The sequence below is a fragment of the Eretmochelys imbricata genome, chromosome 17, assembly GCF_965152235.1.
Source record: "Eretmochelys imbricata isolate rEreImb1 chromosome 17, rEreImb1.hap1, whole genome shotgun sequence".
NCBI classification, from domain to species: domain Eukaryota; kingdom Metazoa; phylum Chordata; order Testudines; family Cheloniidae; genus Eretmochelys; species Eretmochelys imbricata.
In genome coordinates this window covers 3,170,854-3,198,336 of record NC_135588.1, presented here as the reverse complement: position 1 = coordinate 3,198,336, position 27,483 = coordinate 3,170,854, and the positions used below count along the sequence as shown (strand labels likewise).

General features: G+C 44.6%; 1 protein-coding gene across 1 annotated transcript in view; it reads right to left on the bottom strand.

Annotated features, from left to right (window-relative positions):
• Positions 1–27,483, bottom strand: part of SPECC1 (sperm antigen with calponin homology and coiled-coil domains 1) — a 106,641-nt gene that overhangs the window by 22,636 nt on the left and 56,522 nt on the right. Inside the window, exons 8-10 of the mRNA XM_077836737.1 lie at positions 23,323–23,404; positions 18,206–18,359; positions 16,820–16,922 (exon numbers count right to left, since the gene is read on the bottom strand). Coding sequence (XP_077692863.1) covers positions 16,820–16,922; positions 18,206–18,359; positions 23,323–23,404 — 339 coding nt within the window. The remainder of the gene's footprint in view (positions 1–16,819; positions 16,923–18,205; positions 18,360–23,322; positions 23,405–27,483) is intronic.

Below are 27,483 nucleotides of genomic sequence, written 5' to 3'. Positions count from 1 at the left end.
GAATATCTTCTCTGGGACCGCAGTCATACCAGCAAATTAAATTTGAATGGTTCAGCACACTGCAGTTTCTCTAAAGACTGCTTCAACCCTACACTGAAACTGTGTGTGCGCTTCTATCCCTGTCTTCCCCATTACTGGTGCCTCTGCCAGGAGCCGAACGTTACTGCTGATTATACTTGTATGTTACAAAATAGCTCAGATAATACAACAAAGCACATATAAAAAGTTGTAAATTCATCTGATTTAAACACAGCAGCATGACAAAGGTTTAATGGCAACTCTGGAAAGCATGCTTCACTTATTGCACTCCTAGACAGATCAAAGAAACCCCCATCTCCAACCATACTCCTCCTGGGCTCCTTTTGCTACTTGTTCTATTGCTGTCCACAGACATTACCCCTTTACCACTTGCAGAAGTGAGTGTGAAGTAATGGACATTTTGAAATACAGGCATTAGATTTAAAAAATTTTTCTGCAAGCATAAGAGCCAGAGACTTGTTTTTTTAAATGAAGGCTGTGATAGTTCAGTGGTTTGAGCATTGGCCTACTAAACCCAGGGTTGTGAGTTCAGTCCCTGAGGGGGTCATTTAGGGATCTGGGGCAAAAATTGGGGACTGGTACTGCTTTGAGCAGGGGGTTGGACTAGATGACCTCCTGAGGTCCCTTCCAACCCTGATGTTCTATGATTATGGAGAACAAGAAAGCTGCCAGTACAGTGGCTGGACATATACTAGCTGTTTCGGAGCCCTTCTCTAGTAAGGTGTGCTTCTCATTTTAAACGAAAATTCCTCTACACTTATGTACTCGTTGCTAAAACTCACTTACATCAATGATGCAGAATTATGGAAACAAGGGCCAGCACAATGATTAGTTAAGATCAATATACTAGTACTTTTGTACATGTTGGCTCATTTATGGTCCTTGTCCTTTGCTGTGCTCTCCACTCCCTTTAAGCCAACAGGGGGTGAGGGAGAAGAGAGAGATGTTCACATATAGCCCTTCACTATGTAAATACACTGGGCAAAACAGTCCTGATGGAAGCAGGTGCAGCTCCCACAGCCCTTTTGGGCCAATTCAGGAGTGAGGGAATGGGGATGGAGGTTACAGATTGTTGTAACTGGTAAAGTTGTGTAACTTGCACCAATTTGCTATTTAGTTGGTGAGCAAAATAAATGTAAGTTACATGCAGAGAGGGTAGAAGAGTGCAGTGTAGCAGGCTTGGGAACCACTGCCAGGATGTAAGATTAAGCAATCCTCCTCCTGTATTTAATCCTACAGCTCTCTGGTGGAGTTACTGTTCCTGCTATACTTCCCCCTGCTACCCCTTATTATGAATTATGCTCGCTTTGCTCACACACTGAATGCCAGTTACACAACTTTAGCACTTCTATGCAGCTCCCTATCGGCTCACACATGCTGTATAACTTATACCACTGTAAAAAGAAAAGGAGTACTTGTGGCACCTTAGAGACTAACCAATTTATTTGAGCATGAGCTTTCGTGAGCTACAGCTCACTTCATCGGATGCATACCGTGGAAACTGCAGAAGACATTATATTGGTTAGTCTCTAAGGTGCCACAAGTACTCCTTTTCTTTTTGCAAATACAGACTAACACGGCTGTTACTCTGAAACCTGTGTGTATATAATGTCTTCTGCAGTTTCCACGGTATGCATCCGATGAAGTGAGCTGTAGCTCACGAAAGCTCATGCTCAAATAAATTGGTTAGTCTCTAAGGTGCCACAAGTACTCCTTTTCTTTTTGCGAATACAGACTAACATGGCTGTTACTCTGAAACCTGTCATTATATCACTGTTGAATTTGGCCCACTTTTCCACCAAAGAAAAGAAACAGAATGGGCTGTGTCTCATAGCTGTACTAGTAAAGCTGCACCAGCAAAGGTCTGGGGACCACACAGATACTTGGTGGGGATAGGGAGGGAGAGGGGGGACTGGCTCGCCTCTGTAGCCATGTCAGTAACAGTTACTTCCTGCCTGGGGGGGGGAAGGTGCAGAATTCCTAATCAGCCTTCTGCTTTGTTCCCACAATTATCAATAGAGTTCTGTACATACAGCATACAAATTAGCTCCAAGTTCTGGAACTTTTCTGGGGGGAGTAACTTGAAGACCCCTTGAAGGCAGGGGTGCTGGCACAATTTGTATAGTGGGGGTGCTGAGAACCATTGAACCAAACTGTAAACCCTGTATATGATGGAAACCACTTCAAGCCAGGGGGTGCTTCTGCACCCCCAACGCCCCTAGCTCCAGCACCTATGCTTGAAGGCTCTGACAGTGGAGGATGGAGACAAAGGGAGGAGAAGGTCCAATAGCTACAGATACCAGGTCAGAGGATTGGTGCAGCAGGCAGAAGGGCTGAGCTCACTCCCAGTTTAAGGTCATGATTTGGAGCTGTTCCCGCTGATGCTCAATTGATTCAGTGTTTTCAGGGACTGTTATTCCTTCCAGGACTTTGGGGTGGCTACAATGTAAACTCTATTTTTAAAATTACCCAGCAGGATAGAAAGTACCACATATGAGAGCTGCATGGGTATTGATTTTGTCCCTCCAATTAAAAGACTTGTATTTGTCTACAGGATAAAGCCTCTTGTATGAATGAAGTGAAAATATGGCTCAGGATATTTAGGTGCATCAGACAAGCATATTTACATGCTGGAGTCACTATGAAAGGGGCTCATGTCAGTAATTAACCTGATTATTTCCAACGTGCTATGGTTTGGCTGTTGCACTTAAAAACAGTAAAAAAACCCCCCAAGCCCTGCTCTAGAGACTCCAGCTGTGCAACTGGCCATATGGAGAAACCTCGTGTGCAGAGATCATGCCCAAACATTTTTCTTTAGACGGGGAGGGCTTTAATTCAGGAGAAAATGTGGGATGAAAGGGAATGTGACCCTGAAATCGGGTGGAGGGGAGGATGGAAATATCAAATAATGTCAACCCTGTACTTGTATCAAAGGGTCTCTCTAAGCACTTTTCAGACATCACCGAATCACATAGTCCCCACTCTCCACAAAGTGGGTCAATATTAGCTGTGAAACTGAGGCCTGGATACATTAAGCAACATAACCAACGCCACTGAGACACTCAGTAGCAAAGCTGGGAGTAGACCCCCAGACCTCCTAATTCCTGCTTTACTCTCAGGATGAGCCCTCCTTGCCACACTCGTCACTGACACTCTGCAGAAAGATCCCTTAAACCCCTGCATGGGGAGGAAAAGGCTGTGTGGAGCCACCCCACATATGTGACACTTTTGCTGCTGGAGTCAGAGAAGCAGAAAAAGAATCATAGAATATCAGGGTTGGAAGGGACCTCAGGAGGTCATCTAGTCCAACCCCCTGCTCAAAGCAGGACCAATCCCCATCTAAATCATCCCAGCCAGGGCTTTGTCTAGCCTGACCTTAAAAACTTCTAAGGAAGGAGATTCCACCACCTCCCTAGGTAACGCATTCCAGTGCTTCACCACCCTCCTAGTGAAAAAGTTTTTCCTAATATCCAACCTAAACCTCCCCCACTGCAACTTGAGACCATTACTCCTCGTTCCGTCATCTGCTACCACTGAGAACAGTCTAGAGCCATCCTCTTTGGAACCCCCTTTCAGGTAGTTGAAAGCAGCTATCAAATCTCCCCCCTCATTCTTCTCTTCCGCAGACTAAACAATCCCAGTTCCCTCAGCCTCTCCTCATAAGTCATGTGTTCCAGGCCCCTAATCATTTTTGTTGCCCTCCGCTGGACTCTTTCCAATTTTTCCACATCCTTCTTGTAGTGTGGGGCCCAAAACTGGACACAGTACTCCAGATGAGGCCTCACCAATGTCAAATAGAGGGGAACAATCACGTCCCTTGATCTGCTGGCAGTGCCCCTACATATACATCCCAAAATGCCATTGGCCTTCTTGGCAACAAGGGCATACTGTTGACTCATATCCAGCTTCTCATCCACTGTAACCCCTAGGTCCTTTTCTGCAGAACTGCTGCCGAGCCATTCAGTCCCTAGTCTGTAGCAGTGCATGGGATTCTTCCGTCCTAAGTGCAGGACTCTGCACTTGTCCTTGTTGAACCTCATCAGATTTCTTTTGGCCCAATCCTCTAATTTGTCTAGAGCCCTCTGTATCCTATCCCTACCCTCCAGTGTATCTACCTCTCCTCCCAGTTTAGTGTCATCTGCAAACTTGCTGAGGGTGCAATCCACGCCATCCTCCAGATCATTTATGAAGATATTGAACAAAACCGGCCTGAGGACTGACCCTTGGGGCACTCCACTTGATACCGGCTGCCAACTAGCCATGGATTCATTGATCACTACCTGTTGAGCCCGACAATATAGCCAACTTTCTATCCACCTTATAGTCCATTCATCCAGCCCATACTTCTTTAACTTGCTGGCAAGAATACTGTGGGAGACCGTGTCAAAAGCTTTGCTAAAGTCACGGAACAACACGTCCACTGCTTTCCCCTCATCCACAGAGCCAGTTATCTCGTCACTGAGATTTCATTCACTCCTCAGGCAGCAATGTCACAAAGCAGTGTCTCCAAACAGACTTTATACCTGTATGATGATTTAGGTTAAAAACATCATGCCCTAAGTGAAATAGTTATCACAGCGCCTAGTGGGGATAGCTTTAAGTGAAATAGTTATCACAGCGCCTAGTGGGGATAGCTTATAGCTTATCCCCCTTCTCATATGGGAATAGCTGTACGGGTATAAAGCACCTCTATAAGGAGGGGTGTACAGCTTTAACTATACTGGGATGGTCAAAGTGGTATAACTTTGTAGACAAGCCCTTAAAACAGCAGCTTTTTAAAATCAGCAGACTGGGAAGAGACAACTGGGCTAGCACACCCTAGTCTCAGGTTGCCACATCCAGGTTATGGCAGGAGAGAGCAGCTCTCACTTCTTCCCAGCCTAGGGACTTAGCTTGAGCCCTTCGTATAGGAAATGGATTCACATTTGAGATTTAAATGTACTTGGTTTTGGTTCCGCGATTTCCTTCAGCCAGTTCACATTAGCTAGAAGTTGTTTTGCTGGTGAGCTTTAGCACACAGAATCATAGTGCTCCGGGAATCTTGACCTTTCCAAAGTGCTTGCAAACAATCTGCAATAACAGATGGGATTTACCTCCTCTTATCTCTGTAAAGGGCACATTTCCAAAGGTGGCCTGTAAACTTGCACATCCACTTCTTTGTGTTACTGCCAGACTACAGAATGCCTCTGCTTAACTAGCTCTAATGATTAATTATATATTTAGTTAGGGGATTTGGTAACAGCTTCTCTGATAGAGAGAGGTCAACACAATTCAGAGGTTTATCAAAAGGACTTCATGCCCCTTATTGACATAAAAAGATAAAAGTAAAAAAGAAAAGAATCAATACATCATTCAAAAGCAGTCCGAGCGCATCTGGGAAGTCAGAATGCAATAGGCTCTGTGGTTCTGTCTTCATCCAGGACAGAACACAGCTTTGCAGGGATTCCGCTGGCCACCAAAGACAGTTCTCAAGACTGTACAACTAAGGTTTGTTACATTAGTGCTGGAGAAAGGTGTTGGATTGGTTGCTCAGGTGAGCAAAGTCCTATACTAGGCACAAAACGGGAACAGGATGCTCAGTGTGCCTCAGCCCTGATTTGGAGGGTTGATTCAGTCTCTCCTTGGCCTCTTTAATGAGACTGCCAACTTGGGTGCTAGCTAACATCATTCATGATGGTGGGGTTTTGACGCAGGCAGCTGTTCACTAGAATACGGTCAGAGACAAGACATGGACAAAGTAATACATGCAAAGCACTTAGTTGGACTAGAGAAAGGTTTAGATCATTGTCTGACTAAAAAGAAAAGCAGCTGTTACACTTCTCATGATAAAGCTTTACAAAGGGATGACAGCTCTCCTGCTTCAGGACATAAACCACTAACTTCCTGGAGCTAGGAAGAAACTTCCATCATCATGGGCACGTTAGTATAGAACTGACAATTATGGTGTGGGGGGAGAGGAGGTTGGACCTTTCTGTACAGCATATGGAGCTGGCTGGCCACTGTCAGAATACTGGACTAGATGGACCATATATACATGATCCTATCTTACAATTCCTTGGTTCTAATAGGCCACTAACTCATTTCATATACTATAGGCCAGCACTTTTGATCACTACTGCCTAGGACTGGATTTGAATTGGGAACCAAAGGGTAAAAGGCTTCATATACCACGGACAAGCCACTGAGTCAATCAGTCCTCCATTGCAATACTTCCTTGACAAACAGCAAATACTGGCAAAGGCACAGGCTCTGTTTATCTCCCCAAGCTTTTGCATCCTTATTGCACGGACATTGCATCTTATGATCCTGAACCGCTGACTTCTTGCATGTTCTGAAACATGGGCTTTGAGGCTGCTGGTGGGCAGAGCACTGAACAGATGCACTTAATGCTTTGGAAAGGAAACTGAAATGTAATCTACTTCAAATTTCTGTCTCTCACTCTAAGATGGAGTAGCCCTGGGAAGACTGTAGGGTTTATTTAGACAGTTTGCTGAGATATTGTGCATGGAAGGCACTATTATAAATAAGCATTGTACAGTAGATTATCATTGAATGACTCAGTGTTGGAGACCTCTTCACACCGGCACTTACTGGAACTGAAGGTGAGTTCAACCCAAACAGAAAGAAAGACATTTCCATCCAGAATAAGGGCTGGTATCATGTTTCTAGAAGAAACATGTTTTCGAAGGGTAAAGGGTTCATCTCCAGCATGCATCAGGCAAATATCATTCTGGGTGTATTAACCGGAGACAGGAGGTCATTGCTCTGCTCTGTTCAGCTCTGATGAGGCCTCAGCTGGAATACTGTGTTCAGTATTGGCGCCACACTAAGCAAGATGTGGATGGATTGGAGAGAATCCAGAGGAAAGCAACAAAATTATAAAAAGGTTCAGAAAACATGATTGTTGAGGAAAGACTTAAAAACTGGGTATGTTCAGTCTTCAGAAAAAAAAAAGGGGGGGGGGAACTTGATAACAGTCTTCAAATATGTTAAGGACTGTTATAGAGAAGATGGTGATCAATTGTTCCCCATATCCACAGAAGGTAGGACAAATAATAGCTGGCTTACAGGAGATTTATCTTAGATATTAGGATAAACTTTCTAACTATAAGGATAGTTAAGCACTGGAATAGGTTACCAATACAGGTTGTAGAATCCCCATCACTGGAAGCTTTTAAGAACAGGTTAGACAAATACTTTTCAGGATGGTCTAGGCTTACCTGGTCCTACCTCAGCGGGATAGACTAGACTGCCTCTTGCAGTCCCTTCTAGCCCTACATTTCTATCACTCTATGTTCCATATACCCCAAACCCCTTCCCAAGTCACATCTCTAAGATTATTTCTGTCTCAAGCAAAGGCAGCCTAAAGAGACAATCTCCAGAACTTTGAGACAAAATTGCTAAGAACCAGAGTGAGCCGCTGGCTTTTCATGCTTGGCTAATTTAGAATAAACAAGTGAAAGACAATACAACTCTCTGAGACTGTTGTTCCATAAACAGCTCCTACAAACGCCGAACTGTACTTTCTGAAACATGCATAATGTTTCCGGGACTCTTATTACCTACTTCATGATCAAATGACTCTGTAAACCAAGGGAAGGGAAGCCAACCATTCTGGTATAGCTTTGCTCAGAACTGTAAGAATATTTTATAAGGAAAGAGATCCAAGGGTTGTCCAGCCATACTGAAGAGCACAATGAAAAATACTTTGTAGTTTCTGTGTGCTGCTGAGAGCCTTCAAGATGGTATTGAGTCTGACTGGAGAAGCGGTGCTCATTCGTGCATTTATTCATGCATTCACTCATTCATTCATGCATCCGATGAAGTGAGCTGTAGCTCACGAAAGCTTATGCTCAAATAAATTGGTTAGTCTCTAAGGTGCCACAAGTCCTCCTTTTCTTGGTGCCCATTCTGAAGCCAATAAATGAATACCTAGGATCCCTATGTAGTCCCTCAAACTGATGCCACTACTGCTGGGAATGACTTGGCTTCCGGTAAAAGTGTTCTCTGCCACTAACCATGACCACATGGATTGAGATTTCCATGGTCAGGGAGCAGACATAATGCAACAGCCTGGAGGTGCTGACAGGGAACTTATATCGGACCAAGATTTTAAAATGTTCAGAGTTTATAGCTCTAATTGCTATCTCACCTGTGCCTGTTGCAGGATGCCCTGGTTCCCAACCAGTGGCCCTCTATACAGGAAGGAATCTCAAGAGATTTGCAAAGATGAGGCCATAATAAAGATATTGGCTCTTCAAGAAGAGCTCTTATGGAACCCATTACAAGTTTGTTGGAAAGAGTCCAGAGCTACTGTCCTATTACTCTGGGGATAATGGGTTCAGCTTCGTAAAACTCTCTTCATGCTGATTCCCCTCCCCACACAAAAAATAAACTGCTTAGTGGCTGGAAACAAGAATGGGAAAACCAAGCAGTTCTTTTAAGCAATCGGCATTCACTAACTTGATACCATTTTCATTGTTACTAAACAGAGTGCTCATCCTACCTGACTGGTGAAACTAACATACCCATACTCGGGAGGACGTGTGTGGCAGAAGCAATAGAGTGATAGCACCATTTTAATGACCCAGGGATAAGTGCCTCTTGATGTCCTATGTTCTCATAATACAACTCTGGCTGGTAATAGGTTTAATCTGGAGAGATTTGGCCCCTTGACAGATGGTCTCCACAGAGAGTAAACAGAACTGGAGCACTTAAATACCACCACAGCCACTAATGATAGGATTATGGAGCGTGATAATGCAACAAAAAGGACTCTCAGCAGCTGCAGGGAGTGAAGACTCAGGGGAACAGAACCTATTACTCCATAACTAGAAGGGGGCACCCAAGTTTCAACTTCCTGATGTTGCTATGATGCATAATTTTTTTTAAACAGATGAAAAAGACCAGAACAACAGAAAAACCTGTTTTGACAGAAATAGTTTCCTCTGAGCCATCATTTACAGTCTAGAGGATTTGTGGTAATTGGATTTTAGAGCCACGTAGGCAGTTATCAGATCTGGTCATCTTGTCACTACCTCACATTGCAGATCATGTCGTCAGCAAGCTGGGAGAGCTGGTGGGACATTCGAGGTGTGCGCACACGTGCAGAGTGAGAGGCCACAGGAGAGGGCATGGGTTCTCGCATGGGTTCATGTAAGAGAAATGACAGGTTTGAAAGGGTGTGTGCGCCTGAAACGGACATGAATTTAAAAACTATATTTCAGCTGCAGAAGGCTGCCTTGACAAAACCTCCTGACCCTATCCCATCCACTTTTCATCACACAAGCTTTAGTTCCACATAATTCTGTTTTGTTGTTGAAATTAAACACATCACACACACACACAAAACAACCCAGCAACAGAGGAATAACTGTTTGAAACTGTTGCCCCAAATGCCAAACAACACCCAGAACAAGGAACTCAGAAAGAGATTCCTCTATAGAATGACCTAGGCAGGGCAAGGACTTGTTATGCCCTATCAGTCAGGTCGAGGCAGGATTGCTTCCTATTGGGCATTTATTCAGTTTCATCCAGCCTAGTTTTAAGTGTCCCTAGCAAGGACACATCCACTCCATGTGAGAGATTATTCCACAGCATAATAGATCACATTGTCAGGTATTTTTTTCTGGTTATTAAACCTTATTTCCCCCTTTATTTCATTTTATCGCTCCTAATTACATGCCTCTAAATAATTTCTCTTCTTCTTTAGTGTTTACCATCTTTAACTATCAGACCACTGCTTAAATACCAAAGTGATATCTACTTTAGAAATACCAAAGACAGATCAGAGACAGATAGCTAAGCAATAAGCATAAAAAACAAAGCTATAAACTCTTGCAGTCCTTCCTTATAAATCATACCTTCCACTCCACTAATCATTTTTGTTACTCTTCTCTCAACTTCCTCCAGGGTCTCTCTCCCCATGTGTATTGACTTTTCCTCTTGTGGATGATGCTAGAGATCAAAGTAAGGGGAATGTTTCTCACTGATCAACACAGGGGAGAGGGGCAGGAGTAGGGTGTACATTTCTACTAATAGTAGAAGGGGTGTTACCCCCGCCGGATTAAAACATTCTAAAAAGGTTTAGGAATAAAAGGAAGTTTTATTCACATATCCCTGGGACTCATCCCCAGTCACTCTCCTAGCCAATCGATCCAGCTTTCACTGGGGGATCTGGGGCATGAGTGGTAGCTGCTACTGGTCTACACCATGAGTATCAGCTCAAATAGTTTGATCAAATCTAATCTCCCTGTAATTTAAACAGGAAGGAGTTCCCTCCCCCAAGCTAAGTAACTCAAATCAGGAATTGTCCAACAGACACGGAGTTTAAGAGGCAGCAAGCTCAGCTATTGAAAATGTAGCGGGGCAGTCAGGTGGGAGGTCTCCTATTCTGTAGTTCCAATTAGGAGTCAGCTGACTGATGGGGTTTGAGTTGGGCTGCATTCAGTCCTTCTTGATGGAGGTTAGGGCCTGGAATCCTGGGCCTCATAGCAGGGGAAACCCGGTGGGAAGTCACCATGATCAAGTACATTGGGGTTTGCTCATGTTTATCTGTGACTGGTGATGTGAACTGAGGCACAGGCACCATATGAAGGGAAGACACAAAGTGGCCATGCATATTAACATGGTTAGGCACAAAAGCCTTCTTCATTGTGTCATTCCCCGCTGAGGGCAGCAGCTGAGTCAGGAGGGAGGATGGCATTCTCCAACTCATTCCAGTTCTTCATACTTGGGACTCATAAAGACTCCATATGGAGCTTAATATCAGCAAGGCCATGGGAGGCCAGGACTCATGGGGAAGCAAAGTTGGGCTGCATTCAGTCCTTCTTGATGGAGGTTAGGGCCTGGAATCCTGGGCCTCATGGCAGGGGAAACACGAGGGGAAAGTTCAAGAAGTCTCAGAGAATGCACTGTACAGGGAAATTGGGAGTGAGACTGATGAAGACAGCCAAAAGAAACTGTCTCTAAGTAGGGCAGCGGGGGGAAGGAGAGCACGAAGTGAGGAGAGGAGCAAAATCCACACAATAAACCAATCTGCTCCTCTTCCATCTGTTCATTCCCCTTTAAGACCTTGCTCTGAAAACTTACCCTGTAGGTGATAAACCCCACTGGCAGCCCCCCAATCAGAGCCCCTCCTGGTTCTCTTGGAGCATATATACAGGCAGTGTGACTGCCTTTTCTAAAAACTACCTGAGGCAAATCACTTTGCTTCAGCAAAGACAGTAACAGGAGCAGGGTCATGGAGACAACAAGAGCTTCACCAGAGCACAGGCCAAAAAGGTCATACAGCTCCCTTTGAAACTTTTGTGCAGCCAGGTGACTAGTGGGATCACTCCAGTAGCTGTAAATAAACCCAAGGCTTTCACTGTCCTCTGAACCATGAACATTTTTCCTCCAGAGACTAATTCCAAAAGGAACAACAACATGTAGATCCAGACTGCCCTGCATGCCTCATGTGTGGCCTGCTATCCAATAACATATTTTAACCCCACTTCTTGGGTTCAGGGTAAAAAAACAGGACTTTTCCTTTTGTTTTCTTGTTGCATGGAGTTCTTGGCTTTCTTGGTACTGGGCTGGTACCTGTAGAGTCTGAGCTGATCCATACACTGGCAAAGGCATATTAGTGCCACTAAAAGCACCAGCATTAGTCCGATGTAGGAGTAACAGGATGACATTAAGGAAAAGAAAATATTGGCTGACAATCTGGGAAAGCTTCTAGCAGCGAGCTTCAATTTGGGAAGTGTCACAAACAGTGCTGAATGATACCCGAAAGAGTATTGGCAGCTACTGCTGTGTTTTGGACTCTTCAGCAGCCTCTGTGGGGAAGCTGTGACATCACGTCTACACCAATTGTGTAGTATGGAAGTGAAACGTGGGCATTGAGGAAGGCTGAAGGGCACCAGATTGACATTTTTGATTCTCGTAGTCTTCATCAGCTGCTCCATAATAAGTGACAAGACAACGTCAGGAATTGAACAATCACCTCCATCAGCGCTGGTTCAGTTTCAGCAACTTTCTTGGTAAGGACATATCATTAGAATGGAAGACCAACAAATGACTGTCGATCACATGGGCATCAAAAGCTTTGGTGGCATGACAACATTGTTAGTGATTAACATAGACTGAATATACAACCGGACCCCTACCTTAAGCACTTTGCTAGAGATCGATCAAGTGCTTGATTTGCAATGATGAAGATGATGATGGGGTAAACGAGTTCCAACAAATTGGGAAGAGTCTCTCAAGAGAAATTGTGAAAGCCCATTTAATGGGACATTTAAAGATTGGACAACACTATAGGGAACAATCCTGCATTGGCTGAGAGGGATGGGCTTGTTGACCTAACAGGTCTTTTCCAACCCCAGCTTCTACTTCATATAGCATTTGCAAAGGACTGGATGGAAAAGTCAAACTTTGAGACCTAGAGATTTTCAGAAGGCCAGAGGGCAATGGAGTACAGCTATATTTACAGTCCTGCACAGAACATACAGCTTTATGAGAAGGCAGCATGGCATATTGGATTGAGGCGAGGACCAGAAACTTGGAAGACCTGAATTCTAATCCTGGCTCTACCACTCTGGACACACATCCTTAGGCCAATCACTCAGTCCTTCTGCTTCAGTTTGGCCCTATGCAAAATGAGAGCAGTAATAACATATCTATTTCACAAGGAGAATGGGCGAACGATTAACATAAGTAGCTAATGGGAGGATGAATCAGTTAATGTAAGTAGCCTGGTGAATGAGCCAGCACTACCAGACAACAACAAAACGGTCTCCAAATCAATTTGTTTCAAAGGGAAAAGCTACTGTCTTTCTTCTTCTAAGGTGCTGGCTCCGGCAGCTAAAGTTTCATAAAGGAGCTAGTTGTGGAGAGAAAAAAAATTGTTTATTTAAAAATATGTGTTTTGTTGTTTATGAAAGTTTTGCTCCAGGGCATGGATTATTTGGCAATAAATTCTTTTGTCTTCTATCCTAAGTAACAAACAATATTATTCTTATGAAAGAAAAATGTCAACATTACAGAGTAGAGTATCTCACACACACAGTATACAGGCAACAATTCGTCTTGTTCTAAATGCCTACTACAGCCCAAAAGTTCAGCTAGAAGCACAGCCAAAGCCCTGGTTTGTCTCTGTCAAACACAAACCACTGCTACCCAAGAGCTCTTGCTTGGGATGAAGCTTTGTCATCACGCCCCACTTCTGAAACATTAAGAGCAATGATACAATAGCAATAGGTCAGAACCAGCTGCTAAACTTTAATGCCTTCACTGCATAATTCTCAAATATTGGAAACAAATGCTGGTAATGACACAGGAAGCATGGAGGTAAACATGGCATTCTCTGCTCAGCCAGTCAATTCCTTGGGCTTGCTCTCACTTGCACAGAAGTGACAAGTCTATCCTAATTTTCTTTCAGTACAAGCATTAGCTTGGGTTTTACACACAACTCCAAGTGTCACATAAGACGAGATATGTTGCAACATATGATGAAGTTCCCTAGTTTATGGAAGGTAACATCCCACCTAAACCCAGGTATTCCATGCTCGAATTTCTTTCTGTAATGGCAGAGACAAAGAATGTGATAAGGAATTAGAATGTGCCACAATTTATACAGTGATTACAAAATGACAGTGGGTAGAATAGTTTAGCAGGGTACGTCTACACTGCACGCTCCTTACAGTGGCATGTAGAGTACCTAAGCTGCATGCCCCCCAACACAGTTATAAATAGCTGTGTAGATGGTGAGGCACTGCTTAGGCAAGAAGGGTAAAGACAGGCTTGAATCCTGTGGGTGCGTACCCTACACGGGTCTCTAAATACCCACGTAGTGCCTCCCTTGTCTACATAACTATTTTTAGCAGTGCAGCATTCTGCTGCCTCTCCACTGCCGGAGCCTTTCCCTGCCATGGCGAAAGTCTCTGGCATTGGGGAGGCAGCAGGGAAAAGCTCCAGCAGCTCCCTGCCACAGTGAAAGGCTCCGGCAGAGAGGGAGGCAGCAGAGAAAGGCTCCGGAAGCTCCCCCTGCTGCCAGAGCCTTTCCCTGATGCGTCCCCCAACCAGAGCCTTTCGCTGATGTGTGTAGCTACACACTGCAGTGTGGATGCAGCTCGCTTTTCACTGTGGCATGTAGTTACACATATCCTACACATCACCTCCAGTAGTATGCAGTGTAGACGTAACCACAGGTTCACAGATTTCAAGGCCAGAAGAGACCACTGTGATAATCTAGTCTGATCTCCTGTACAACACAGGCCAGAAAACTTACCCAAAATAACTCCTAGAGCAGATCTTTAAGAAAAAAAAACAGCTGATCTTGATTTAAAAATGGCCAGTGATGGAGAAATTGTTCCAATGGTTAGTTACCTTCAGTATTAAAAACTGATGTCTTGTTTCTAGTCTGAATTTGGCTAGCTTCAGCTTCCACGCACTGGATCATGTTATACCTTTGCCTGATAGACTGAAGCCCATTATCAAATATTTATTCCTCATGTAGGTACTTATTGACTGTGATCAAATTGCTTCTTAATCTTCTCTTTGTTAAGGTAAGCAGATTTAGTTCCTTGAATCTCTCACTATAAGGCACAGCTTCCAATGCTTTATAATCATTCTTATGGCTCTTCTCTGAACACTCTCCAATTTTTGACATCAGAACTGGAGAAGGTATTCCAGGAGCTATTGTATCAGTGCCAAATACAGAGGTAAAATAACCCCTCTACTCCTACTTGAGATTCCCTTGTTTATGCATCCCAGGATCACATTAGCCCTTTTGGGCACAGTGTCAAACGGGGAGCTCATGTTCCCACCACAACCCCCACATCTTTGTCAGAGTCACTGCTTCCCAGCATAGAGTACTCCAACCTGTAAAGTATGGCCTACTTTCTTTGTTCCTAGATGAATATATTTACGTTTAGCTGTATTAAAATGCATATTGCTTACCTGTGCCCAGCTTACCAAGCAATCCAAATCACTCTCTATCAGTGACTTGTCCTCTTTGTTATTTAACACTCCCTCAATTTCTGTGTCATCTGTAAACTTTATCAGTGATGATTTTATATTTTCTTCCAGGTCATTGATAAAATGTTAAATAGCATAGGGTCAAGAACTAATTCCTGAGGGCCCCACTAGAAGCACACCCACTTGCTGATGATTCTCTGTTTACAATTACATTTTGAGTAATTATCAGTTAACCAGATTTTAATCTATTTAATGTGTGCCATGCTAATTTTATTTCATTCTAGTTTTTTTAATCAAAATGTTGTTCAATATCAAGTCAACCACCTTACCAAAGTCCAAGTAAATCATATCAACACTGTTACCTTTATCAACCAATTTTAGAATCTCATCAAAAACAGATATCAAGTTAGTTTGACACGAACTATTTTCTATAAACCCATGTTGATTGGCATTAATTATATTATCCTCCTTTAATTCTTTATTAATCAAGTCCTGTATCAGCTTCTTTATTATCTTGCCTGGAATTGATGTCCGATAGACAAGCCTAAATTACCCAGGTCATCTCATTTACCTTTTTAAATAGTCCTAAACTACATGGAATTCAGGGTAATTTAAAACATCTTACATTTCTATAGCACCTTTCATCCCAAAGTGCTTCATAGGCGACACACATAGACAATGACCTGCAGCCACCCAATAAATGAAGGGCAGCAGCCAACCTGAGCACAGCATACTGCACAGAATAGGAAGAGGGGAAATTCTGGGTAAGACAGGAGGGCAAATCCCTACTTCTGTATCACAACATTGCCATGGTATCCAGCCAGATCAGACAGGCCTTCAGCTTGTAAGGTCTCATCAGAAAGAGCCTCGCATTACCAGTACAAACAGCATTTGCAAGATGATTCATGGACATGGAACATTTCAACAATAAGGTGATGGCTCTAGACCCGTGTGACTATACCCGGGAACCTGCATGGACAGAACCTTGGCCATCCAATCGAAGCTTTCTGTTCACACGGTCTTTATAGAAGACGTTTTAGAAACGCAGAGTTGGCAGCTACCTGGACAATCGCTGCAGAAGCTGTGTTTCATTCAAAATTAGCTCTCCGCTGCTGTACAGTTAGTACTACACTGCACTCTACACAACACTCAAGGGAAAGACAGCAGTCCTTTGGGATTCATTCCATTATCAGCCTTTTATCCAGCTCCCTCAAAAACACGTAAGTATCAGGATCAAAGCTTTCAAGTCCATTCTCTCTACATTTGTTTGAGCCAATAACAGGACTGTTGGGCATAAAGCCAATTATAATATGACATAGCAACAATTCCTCCAGTGCTACTGAGCTTTTGCTGACCAGTCAAGAGGAAAATTACTGGGGCCATCAGGGAAACAGCAGGACCCTCTTGATCAAGGCCACCCCGGGCAATGTCTTTTTGGTTTCACAGAACGGTCATAAGAAGTGGCATCTTCTGAGAGCTCAGAGAGGAAATCCAAGGAAAAGACATTAAGATGGCATTTGAGACATATGCCCTCAGCTTAAAGCTGCAGCTCACATACCCTCTACTGCTGACCTTCAGTGACATTTGGATGAAGCAAATACTTCAGCATATGATGGGAAGTAAACCGAGTCACTTAACCCAAAGGTAACTTTGGGGACTTGAGGGTTAGAGAGAGCTTTCGATAAGAAGGTGGATGGAAAACACCCAGTGAGAGGAGACAACAGAGAAAAATCTGCAGATTGCAATACACACATTTCCTTGAAATGACAGCTGCTCACAGCACAAGCCAATGAAAAATTAAACGCATGTGTCTTCTTACCAGGTAACCTTCAGTCTTCTTCTGACACCACTTCAGCAGTGCATTCCTCTTGGAACCACCATACTCTCGGGCCAGGGCTGCTAATGGGTCCTTTCTCTCCACGCTAATTGGGGAAGGAGAAGGAAGTAAATTTGATTTAACCAGCTCCTCTCTTTCACTTTTGACATTACATGCACATGATAAACCAGGGTAGCACAATACATTCTCAGTGGGAGAATGCAAACAACTTATATGGAATATCTTTTCAGGCAGCTGTAATATGTGTTTAGCTCTGAGACACAAATTAGTTTGGGATCACTGGATACAAATGGAAACAAAGCCTATGATAAAAATGTATTTGGGAAGCACTCAGTAAAACATATCTAAAGGAATGCATATCTTTGATCTACTTTTTCCTACAGCTGCAATCATCATCCTTCACTCCCTTTTCACCTCCCTCTTCAGACATCAAAAGGCAAATTTTCAATAAACCTCTATCAATGCACCTCTAAAACTGGGGCTTTAGCGTAAACCATGGATAGAAGTTACCTAATTATTCTGGAGCAGCAAGCTCATTCCCAACTAGGGTGACCAGACAGCAAATGTGAAAAATCGGGACAGGGAGGTGGGGGGGTAATAGGAGCCTATAAAAGAAAACGACCCAAAAACTGGAACTGTCCCTACAAAATCAGGTTTCAGAGTAGCAGCCAAGTTAGTCTGTATTCGCAAAAAGAAAAGGAGGACTTGTGGCACCTTAGAGACTAACACATTTATTTGAGCATAAGCTTTCGTGAGCTACAGCTCACTTCATCGGATGCATTCAGTGGACAAAAATGGGGACATCTGGTCACGCTATTCCCAACTGGAGAATACCACTGCAGAATAAAAGTCTTAATTAAAATGGGAAAATCTGCAGGCATTTTTCTGCACTGGTGCTAGCTACCGTGGAAACTGTACTACCGACAAGACAAAGGCACAGAGCAGGGTCAAAACACCTGCACTTGTCTGCCCTAAAAGCTTCCACTATTAATAGCACTTGCAGAAAAATGTATGCATTTTTCCAGTGCAGATGTACAATATGGGCCAGAATTAATACTTTGGTTTCCTCTCATATCTCAAACTCTCTCGTTAGATTTTATTTATAGCTACAACCAAAGCTGCACCACAACAATAGTGCCTGACCACTGACTGGTGCTTGTACCAATACTGGTATATAACGGTGAGTGCCCCTGGGGACTCCTGTTCCTTAACAATGAACATCACTGCTAGTCCTCAGTTTGTCATCCCTACCCACTTCCTGTATGGGAGCTCCACAGAGACTGGGAACCACTGAATTAAACAGCCATCAGTTTGCCAACTAAAATGGTGGCTCAGGCCAGTGGTCTGCATTTTTCACTGAGTTGGTACCTGAGTTTGCTGGGGGGTCTCAGGCTGCTTGGGCTGGAGGTCAACATCCTGCTGCTGAAGGCCATTGAGGGGGGTTTGCTCAGAGACTCCAGGGAAGGGCTCTTGCGGAGGTAATGGTCTGGTTTCAGGTCCTCACTCCTCCCTTTTAGAAGGTCTGTGGGAACAGAAAAAGCCATCAGTCTCTGGGCCTGAGGAATCTGATTAATCACTGCCCTACCAAGCAGCACACAACAATATGTAGCTTGTTGCTTTGATTCTAAACAAACATACTCCGTTGTTCATTAAACGGACATGGGGTTAGGAAACCTTGAACAGACTAGAGGTGACTGTAACAAGCAAGGACTTTGATGATTTCAACAGTACACGCTGCTTGGCTTCCTGTGATTGATAGTCCCGCTGGGGAGCGGGGGCCTCAGGTGAATGAAGGGAAATACCAAAATCTACCATCTTAAAGGTTCAAAAGTTGATCCCTAGACATGGTCACTAGACGACTGAAGGGACCAGCTCACTGTCAGACTCTTTTTGTTAACCTGCCATTAACAGGACTGGAAATGAGACAAGCCTTTCGCCTCTAGGCTGCTGGTTCAAATCCAGCCCAGGGTGGCAGCAACACCCACTAGTAACTACCCAATGGCTGGCATCCTGCCTGAAATGAATTTGGCAAGTTACTTGCAGACAAGTGTCCATATCACAAAGGCTAACATCACATCACAGCAGAGAGCACTAATGCAACTCCATGGTGACAGTCTCTGCAGAGAGGCAAAAGCTTAAATGGGGCACAAAGACTGACTCCTCTCTCTCTAGACATCAAGCATGAGGCACGTTGTACTGGGGAGCAGTACAGGGAAAGCTTACACAATGGCTGCTGTACTGTACCTCTTCTGTGTACAAAGTGAGACTAACTTACCAGCACTAAATTCACAGAGAGCTTAAATCTAGCTTTAGAGATGGATGATCTGGGTTCAGCATAACTGCTTTCCCTGTCTCTTGTCCCTTCTACCCATATTTATTAATAAATTAACAACTGTACAGTGTCCACTCATTCTCCCCTCAACTTCAGACTAACTGAAACCAATTCCCCAGGCCCACTGGGTGCCCCAAGAGGCAGAAACAAGACCCCATTTGTTGCGCTGCATTGTACTTCTGGAATTTCCACCTCCTGAGGATGGAACTTCCAGAAACAGAACCACAGCCAGTCAGGTATTCCAATGCCCCCAAGTCATTGGTCAAAGGACAGCTTGCAAGGGGGGAGGAGGGGTTTCAGGTGCTGGGTCAGTAGGGGGCAGCCTATCAGTTGGGGTTGTAGAGATTCAGAGGGAAAGACTTTACATTTTCTCATTGAAAATGGGAAATAATGATGCAAGTCATTAATCCTTGCTCTGCGGAGGTCTTGAAACTCCTATTACTCTATCAAAGCTCATTAGCAAAGCTAGACAAACAGCATGGAGTCCAGAGCCTAATCTTTTGCTGTTACAGTAAACAGTTCCCCTGATAAATATCTGCCAGGGCAGGAGTGAGGTGGATCGTTACTGGCGATTTACACTTGCGGTCTCCCACTTTGCAACCAAAGTATTTATCTCCTCAATTAAGGTAATGGGTCTTTTACACAGAAGAAAGCTATAAGCCTCTCCAGTAAGGAACTGTGTACATGGGGCAATTGACTGGCATAGCTTTACCGTAACAGCAAAGCAAACTTTATTCTGGGATAGAGCGTTCACACAGGGAGTCAGTTGGTCATAGCTATAGCAGAATAGCTTCTTCCACGATAGTTGATCAGTTTGTGTGGACAAGCCCTGTGCCTTGCTGGGAGAAGATCAACAGAAATAGGAGTCAGAGGGAAGGGAGTGTTTGAAGTACAGCACCAAGAACACCGAGCTTTTGAAGAAGGGGCCAACATTCACTCCAGCCACCCGCATTACCACATGTCCATTTCCTCCACCACTACTCTCTCTGCTTTCTCTCTACTATGTCCCACTCTGCATGGTTGGGGAGTCACTCAAGTGGTTGAGTATTGCCCAGTCTCACCCTGAGAATTACTTTTGTGATCTTTCAGTCTCATCTTAAAATGTTCCTTTCCTCTTTGGGTTCTACTTGACTCATTCTCAAGTGTTCTGCGACACAGTGGCTAGAGAATGCTGAGTTGCATCAGCAGAGTGGCCAGGATCTGAGAACTAACAGGCAATACAAACACTAATGTTTAAATGAGGTCATAGGAAAGAAAGCCACACTGAGAGTTAAAGCTGAGGCTCATCCTGTTGTGCCTAAGCATGGCAAAACCTCAGCTCAGCTCAAACCTTTTCCTGGCACAACAAGCTATACAAGCGTTGCCAAAGCGTATAAAAGACGGGCCCCTTGGGTGTACATCAGTGGTGGCTGTAGTACAGTGTGCATCATCACCTCAGCTCATAGCAACCCCAGGCACGACAGGCCAAGTCACTGACAGTGTAACCTTGGCAAGAGTTCACACTGAAGTTGCCGAGAGACCCCTCTCATCCACACCGAGCTGAGTGTTTTTAGAAGCAGCATTTCAGCATGCACTAGCTGTGCCTGAAATCCTCTGACCTATACTGAGCAAGCTCCCAGCAGATTCCTCTTCTCATGACACTGCAGCCTGGAGGTGTTACCTTTGTTGTTTGAAGGCAACACATTACATAAAGCTGCTGTTGCGTCTTTGGTCAGGTTCCCATCATGAATTCCATGTGTTCTCTCCTTCTGCCCGTCCAGCTCCTGCTGTATTCTCATGACAGCTCAGCTCTCATTTGATGCCACTGGCTTGGAGATGGCTCAGAGAGTAAATCATCTGTCCTGCAGGGTGCCAGCAGTCACCTTCCCCCAGGGCTTTCTGGCTTTGAGGAGGGAAGCAATGGCTTTTGGGTGCTTTGGGAGTGGTCAGCTGTCAACTGCCCCACTCAAGAAATTTCAGCTCAAATGGACATTTTAAAGGAGCAACCACCAGTTTATAAAATACAGTGGCTAGCTATGGAAGGGGAATGCATTTACTTTCAAGGACTGGTGTTTAGTTTTAGTATAACTGGTTGAGGTTAAAGTGAACTTCTGTAATGATGAGCAGCAGGTAAACCCCCCAGGCAAGACATTTTCTAGAAAATGAAACACAGTTGATGTAACTTTAAGGAAAAATCGGTTCCTTCCATTGGTATTGTATCTTCTGCCCTCTAGTCCACTGCATGGCAGGAGAAACCAGCAGGAAGAACAGAGCTCTGAAGTTAACTTGTGCTGCCATATTCCTTGTAACCAGCCTTGTTGTTCAGCTACAGTATTTGTACATCTTTGAATTGTGAATGTGGAATCTTAACTGGGTATTTGAAGAGTCTGAAAATGAAGACAGGGCTCTAGTTTCTCTCTGTGGGTAGGTCTACACAACAACTAGACACCTGTGGCTGGCCTGTGGCAGCCGACTCAGGCTTGTGGGTCTCAGGCTGTGGAGCTGATTCATCACTGGGCAGCTTAGTTCCCTCTAAACTGTGCAGCCACACAGTAGCCTATTAAGAGCCACACAGGCGCTCAGGGTTGCTGCGGGGAAAGATTCCTCTCCCCCATCCCTGGACCCAAACCAGCCCCAGCACGCCCTGCTGCAGCCCCTGGCCCAGACCTGGACCTGCTGTGACCGTGAGAGAGGCACCCCTCCCCTGGCCCCAACCCAGCCTGGACCTGCTGCGGCCGGAGGAGACGTGCCCCTCCCCTGACCCCAACCCAGCCCTGGACCTGCCATGGTCGGGGGAGAGGCGCCCCTCCCCCAGCCCCAGCCTGGACCTGCTGTGGCTGGGGTAGAGGCATCTATCCCGCAGCCCCAGCCCTGGAGCTGCTGCGGGGAGAGGGAGCTGGGGAGAGTTCTCTCTCCCCGCTGCAGCCTGCACCTGAAACCCCTCATCCCCGGCCCCACCCCAGAGCCTGCACCTTCAGCCCGAGCCCTCACCCCACCCACCCCTGGCACCCCAGCCCTCTGCCCCAGCCCTGAGCTCCCTCCCACACTCTGAAGCCCTTGGCCCCACCCCCGCCCCGCCACATGAATTTTGTTGTGTGCACCAATATGGAGGTGATATATGGAGGTGATGTATGACACATCACTTCCATATTGGTGCACATAACAAAATTAATTCTGCACCTGGATGGGAAAAATTAGATGGAACACGGCTGTGCAGACTTCTGGGCTCAGGCTAGAGCCAGAGCTGTTGGACCCTGTGACGTGGCAGGGCTCCAGAGCTCAGACTCCAAGTCCACACAGCAATGAAACAGCCCTGCAGCCCGAGCCCCATAAGCCCAAGTCGGCTGGCACGGGCCAGCTGCAGGTATCTAGTTGCTGTGTAGACACACTCCTAGAGCTAACTGAGTACTATTGCAGAAAATCAGCTTACCAGTGAAAGGGCAGAAATCAGGTTTCCACTCCTCAAAGAACATTTCAGTATCACAGCGATGTTGGACTAGATGGTCATAATGGTCCCTTCTATCCTTAAAAATCTATTAATCTATGGCTATTGCTACAGATCCTGCCGCAACACCTCCAGTCAGGAGTAGACAATCAAGACAAGGGGCTCTAGTGAAGGAATCAAAAGTAAATACTGGTGGAAAAGAATATTAAGTGACAGGAGAACAAAAACAAGAGCACGAAATAACAATTGCATCTCCTGAGAACTGTGGAAATTGATTCTGTTTAGAGCCCAGATGTGATTGCTCTTTAAATAGCTGCATCTGGATCTGAAACCTATTTTTAAACAAACAAACCAACCAACCTCCAAAGGGCATGCTCTGGATTTCTCCCAAATCCTTACATGCTTCACAAAATGCAATTATCTCCAGTTTCACTGGCTGGATTATGAAGGTGCCAGAGATGTTTTGGGGTGAAGAGGGCAGGTTTGTGTTGGCATGACATACCATTTTCCCCCATAGGCTATAATCCACATGGGAGTGAAACAGCTAAGTGAACTTGATAAGATCTTTCAAATGTTCAGACATTTTGAAGATCTTGTCTATTTCATTTTGTTGCACATACCAAGTGGAAGATGGCCCAGTGGCGTGGGGAAGGACAGAGAAGAGCTGTGCTGATGGAGGGGAGGCAAAAAGGAGCCTCTTATATTCTTTGTGCATTTACTGTGATTTACCTGCAAGGGGAAGGTCTGGAAGGTCTGTGAGTTTGTCGACTCCTTTGCTGAGCAGGTTTGCATTACTGTAAGCAGTATGCCTCTGTGAAACAAGCAAGCATAGACAAATTCATCAGGAAATGTTACCGTTAGATAAATGGCCAATCAAGGAGAGGAAGAGGCCTCACTCGCTCACTGTTGAAACAGAGTAGGAGAATGAGAGGTATTCTGCTCTATTCAGCATTTTATACCATGCTCCTCACTGTAGTACCTGAGCACCTTCCAGCAGTGGATTAAGCAATGTGACTAACATCTGTCATGAGTTCTTTGTTCTCTCATCCTCTCCCCAGGAGGAGAAATGTGCCGTGGAGTGTCTTGTTTTGGCAGGGTGTGTCTTATTTTTTATTTAATATAAATATACCTGTTGCCATGTGTTTATGTCAGAGAAGGCAAGGTCAAAGAAATGTGCCTTGCACTTGGAGTACAAAGTGGTAAGGTCTGGGATGGACCTTGGTTCCTGTGGGAGCTCATTCCACAATCTCAGACTGCCCTGGGAGAAAGTTCTGTCTCCTGGATGATGAGGTGTCTGGAGGATACCTACTTCTACCTGAGCTTGGTGGGTGGTCCTTCAATCATCTGGCCATTCAAAGTTAAAGTAAAGTAGAGGATCCAGGGAAATTACTTTTCAGTTAGTGATATATTTGGCTTCCAAACATTTGCAGCCTCTGTGGGTGTGGCTACAAAGCACTTTGGAGCCCACACCCAAGCGAGTCAGGGTCGACAGATTCAGGCTAGCAGGGCTCGCAGTAGCGCTCTAAAAATAGCTGCAGAGATAGTGGTTTGAAGTTGCAGCTCGGGCTCTGAAGCACCCCTCCCTCTCCCTAGGCTTCAGAGGGACCACTGCCTTCAAACCACTGTCTCTGCAGCTATTTTTAGAGCACTACCGCGAGTCCTGCTAGCCTGAATCGGTTGACCCTGGCTGGGAGGCTTGCTCTCACAGGCTCCAAAATGCTGTGTCGACAGACCCTTCTTTTCAAAGATTTTTCTTTTGGTAATCAAGTTTCAGAGATAATTTGGTGCTGCAGATCCAAAGTGACAGCATCTGCTGCTCCCAGCCCCTCCTCCTTCACCTCCAACTTGATGAACCAGTCACAAAAGGGCTCCTTTTTCACTTGCAGGCCTGCTGCCAGCTTTCAGAACTGCCCACTTAGCTTGGCATTGATAGAAGCTGCCAGAACACCTGTTTAATTCCACTCTTAATTTCCTTTCTTGACTCTGCAAAGGAAACACATTCTCATGCTCACTAAGTACTTTTTCAGGCTTCCGATCACAGCTCCAACAGCTCCAATGCCAACAGCCATCCAGACAAGCCTTCTCCTGCCCTCTTTGCTAGGAAGTGGGCCAGGGATTTAGACCCCAATTCCAGAAAGTGCCAAGAACATTCAAATTCCAGTTTAGTCACTGGGAATTGAGGGTGCTCAGCATCTTTCAGCAATGGGCCTTTAGAACTGCCTGCTTTCAGGGTTGGTTTCTAGGGGCACTTAGGCATTTACCATCCTGCATCTTAGCTGCCCTTCTCTCACTTTGTTGCTGTCCTTATTCATAGTAAGACAAAAACTTTAATAGACTTTAGAATCTGAAGGAATGGTCAAATCCTGAAGTCCTTACTCAGTCTTTTAACAGACGCTACAGGTGCTCAGCACCTCTCAGCTCTGGCATAGATAGTTTAGTTCGGACCTTTTCTCAAAGATCAAAGACACTGCCACCCTCTGAAAACCTCACTCTTCTAATGGAAGTAGCCAAGATATGTATCGAGATTCAGGGAATTGAAGGGTTGTTGCAGTTCAGAGTCCAGTGAAACTGAGAAACAAAAGACATCTAAAAGACAGCTCAAGAAAAGGAGGACTCTAACTCACCATATGACCCAACTATAGTATCTATCTGGTACACATCTGTCCAGTATGTGTAAATAAGTCAGCTCCCTCAGTGGAATCATTGGGAGTTCTCAGAGTTTCTTCATGATGAGTTTAGATTCTCACATCCTTGCTGCTCTCTCTTCTTAGCCCACACAAATACAAAATACAGGCTGAATAACATCTGTTGTTATGCAAAGGTTATCAAACCTCATGCTTCCTGGTGCAAGAAAATCTGTACGGGGTCAGGAAGGAATTCCCATTTTTCTTCCACATGCACAACATTATATAATTGGCCAGACACATAATGGGGAGTGGGTTTCACCTTTCTCCAAAGCATCAGGCATAGGTCTCCTGCTAGAGGTTGGATATTGAAAGAGACGGACCTATTTGATGTTGCAGAGCTTACATTCCTGAGTTTCTAGACACATGAATCTCAAGCTAAGACCAACAGAAAGAGAGAGACAGAGACCAACAGATAGACAGAGAGAGGGAAGGGGAGAGGGATTACTTGTATAAATTTAGCCCCCCTTTTTTTTTTACTGGGTCATGATTCCCAGTAAACATATCCCTGCTGGGTCAACCTAGAAGACCATCTCAGTTTCTTTCTGTTTTTTTACATAATCACCAGCAGGGCCGGATGACATAAAATAAACTCCAATTTCCTGAGAAATGGCTGCAGGCAGAAAGGAGGGAAGAGGATCTTTGTCACCAGAGAAACCGTCTTTTATATCAGTTAGTCAAAGCACTCCAGTATGTGAGACATAGGCCTTGATTTCTTTGTGGCTGTGTTTGCAGGAGACCTGCCAGTATTCAAGCCTGGTGCCTAATTTAACCTTGCATAGTCTGTGTAGACAACAAACACCAAATACCACAGTCATGGTCCTTTAGGGTATGGAAAATAACCTACTCCGTATGGGAAGGCAAGAGAGTGGTGTGACATTATTGACATAAACTGTGACCATATAGATCATTGTTGCAACCACTGTTATGTATTTGCAGCAAATATTGTACAAAGGTTGCCGTGTGAGGTGTCTATAAAGAGGTTATGATTTCCTGGTTATGATGATGCTATCTGTATGTATGTACCATTTTTGTAGTTGAAGTTATGAATATTGGCTATGTACTGGTATCTCAATGTGTTTTGATTCTAAATAGCCTCAGTGAAGCATTTGGTCAGCTTCTTGCCCAATCAAGAAACACTTAACTGACAATGAACTTTGGGAGACCCCAATCCACTTCTGAGCTTTCCTGGGAATTTTCAAACCAACATGTAAACAATGACATCAGCCTGTAAAGAACTGAGTCATGCATGGACATGTGACTTGCCTATGTGACTCTAAACTCCATCTTGCTGTGTGATTTTCCACAGTCAGAACAAAGGGGTGTCCTTCCATAGGGAGAGAATATAAAAGGCCATGGAAACTTCTCCATTTTGTCTTCAGTCCTGCTTCTGACCTCTGGAGAAACCTTGCTACAAACTGAAGCTCTGAACAAAGGATTGAATGACCCATACCAGCTGTGGATGTACTCCAGAGACTTCATTTGAACCTGCCGTTTATTCCATCACTGCTACAAGCCTGAACCAAGAACTTTGCCATTACTGTATATAATTGGTTCCATTTAACTAATTTTTGCTCTCATATATATTTTCTTTCCTTTTATGAGTAAACCTTTATATTTTAGATTCTAAAGGATTGGCAACAGTGGGTAAGTTCTGATTTATACAATGACCTGGGTCTGGGGCTTGGTCCTTTGGGATCGGGAGAACCTTTTTTTCTTTTACTGGGGTATTGGTTTTCATAATCATTTGTCCCCATAATGAATGGCACTGGTGGTGATACTGGGAAACTGAAGTGTCTAAGGGAATTGCTTGTATGACTTATGGTTAGCCAGTGGGGTAAAACCAAAGTCCTCTCTGTCTGGCTGGTTTGGTTTGCCTTAGAAGTGGAGAAACCCCAGCCTTGGGCTGTAACTGCCCTGCTCTAAGCAATTTGTCCTGAATTGATACTCTCAGAAGTGTCCTGCCAGAGGCAGCATCATTACAAGTAGGTACACAATACCAGGCCTTATCCAATTCTTAGGGGCACATTCCATCTCTTCTTGGGCTGAGCAAAGCTGATGGACTTCAATTGGTTGGTAAAGGTGGGGCTAATAGGCTTGAGGTGGATAATTATTTTATACTTGTTCTGCAGTCACACCTCAGTAAAGAGCCAGCTCTTAAAGTCATCTCTACAAGCACCCACTAGAGGTCTCTAAATGCTTTACA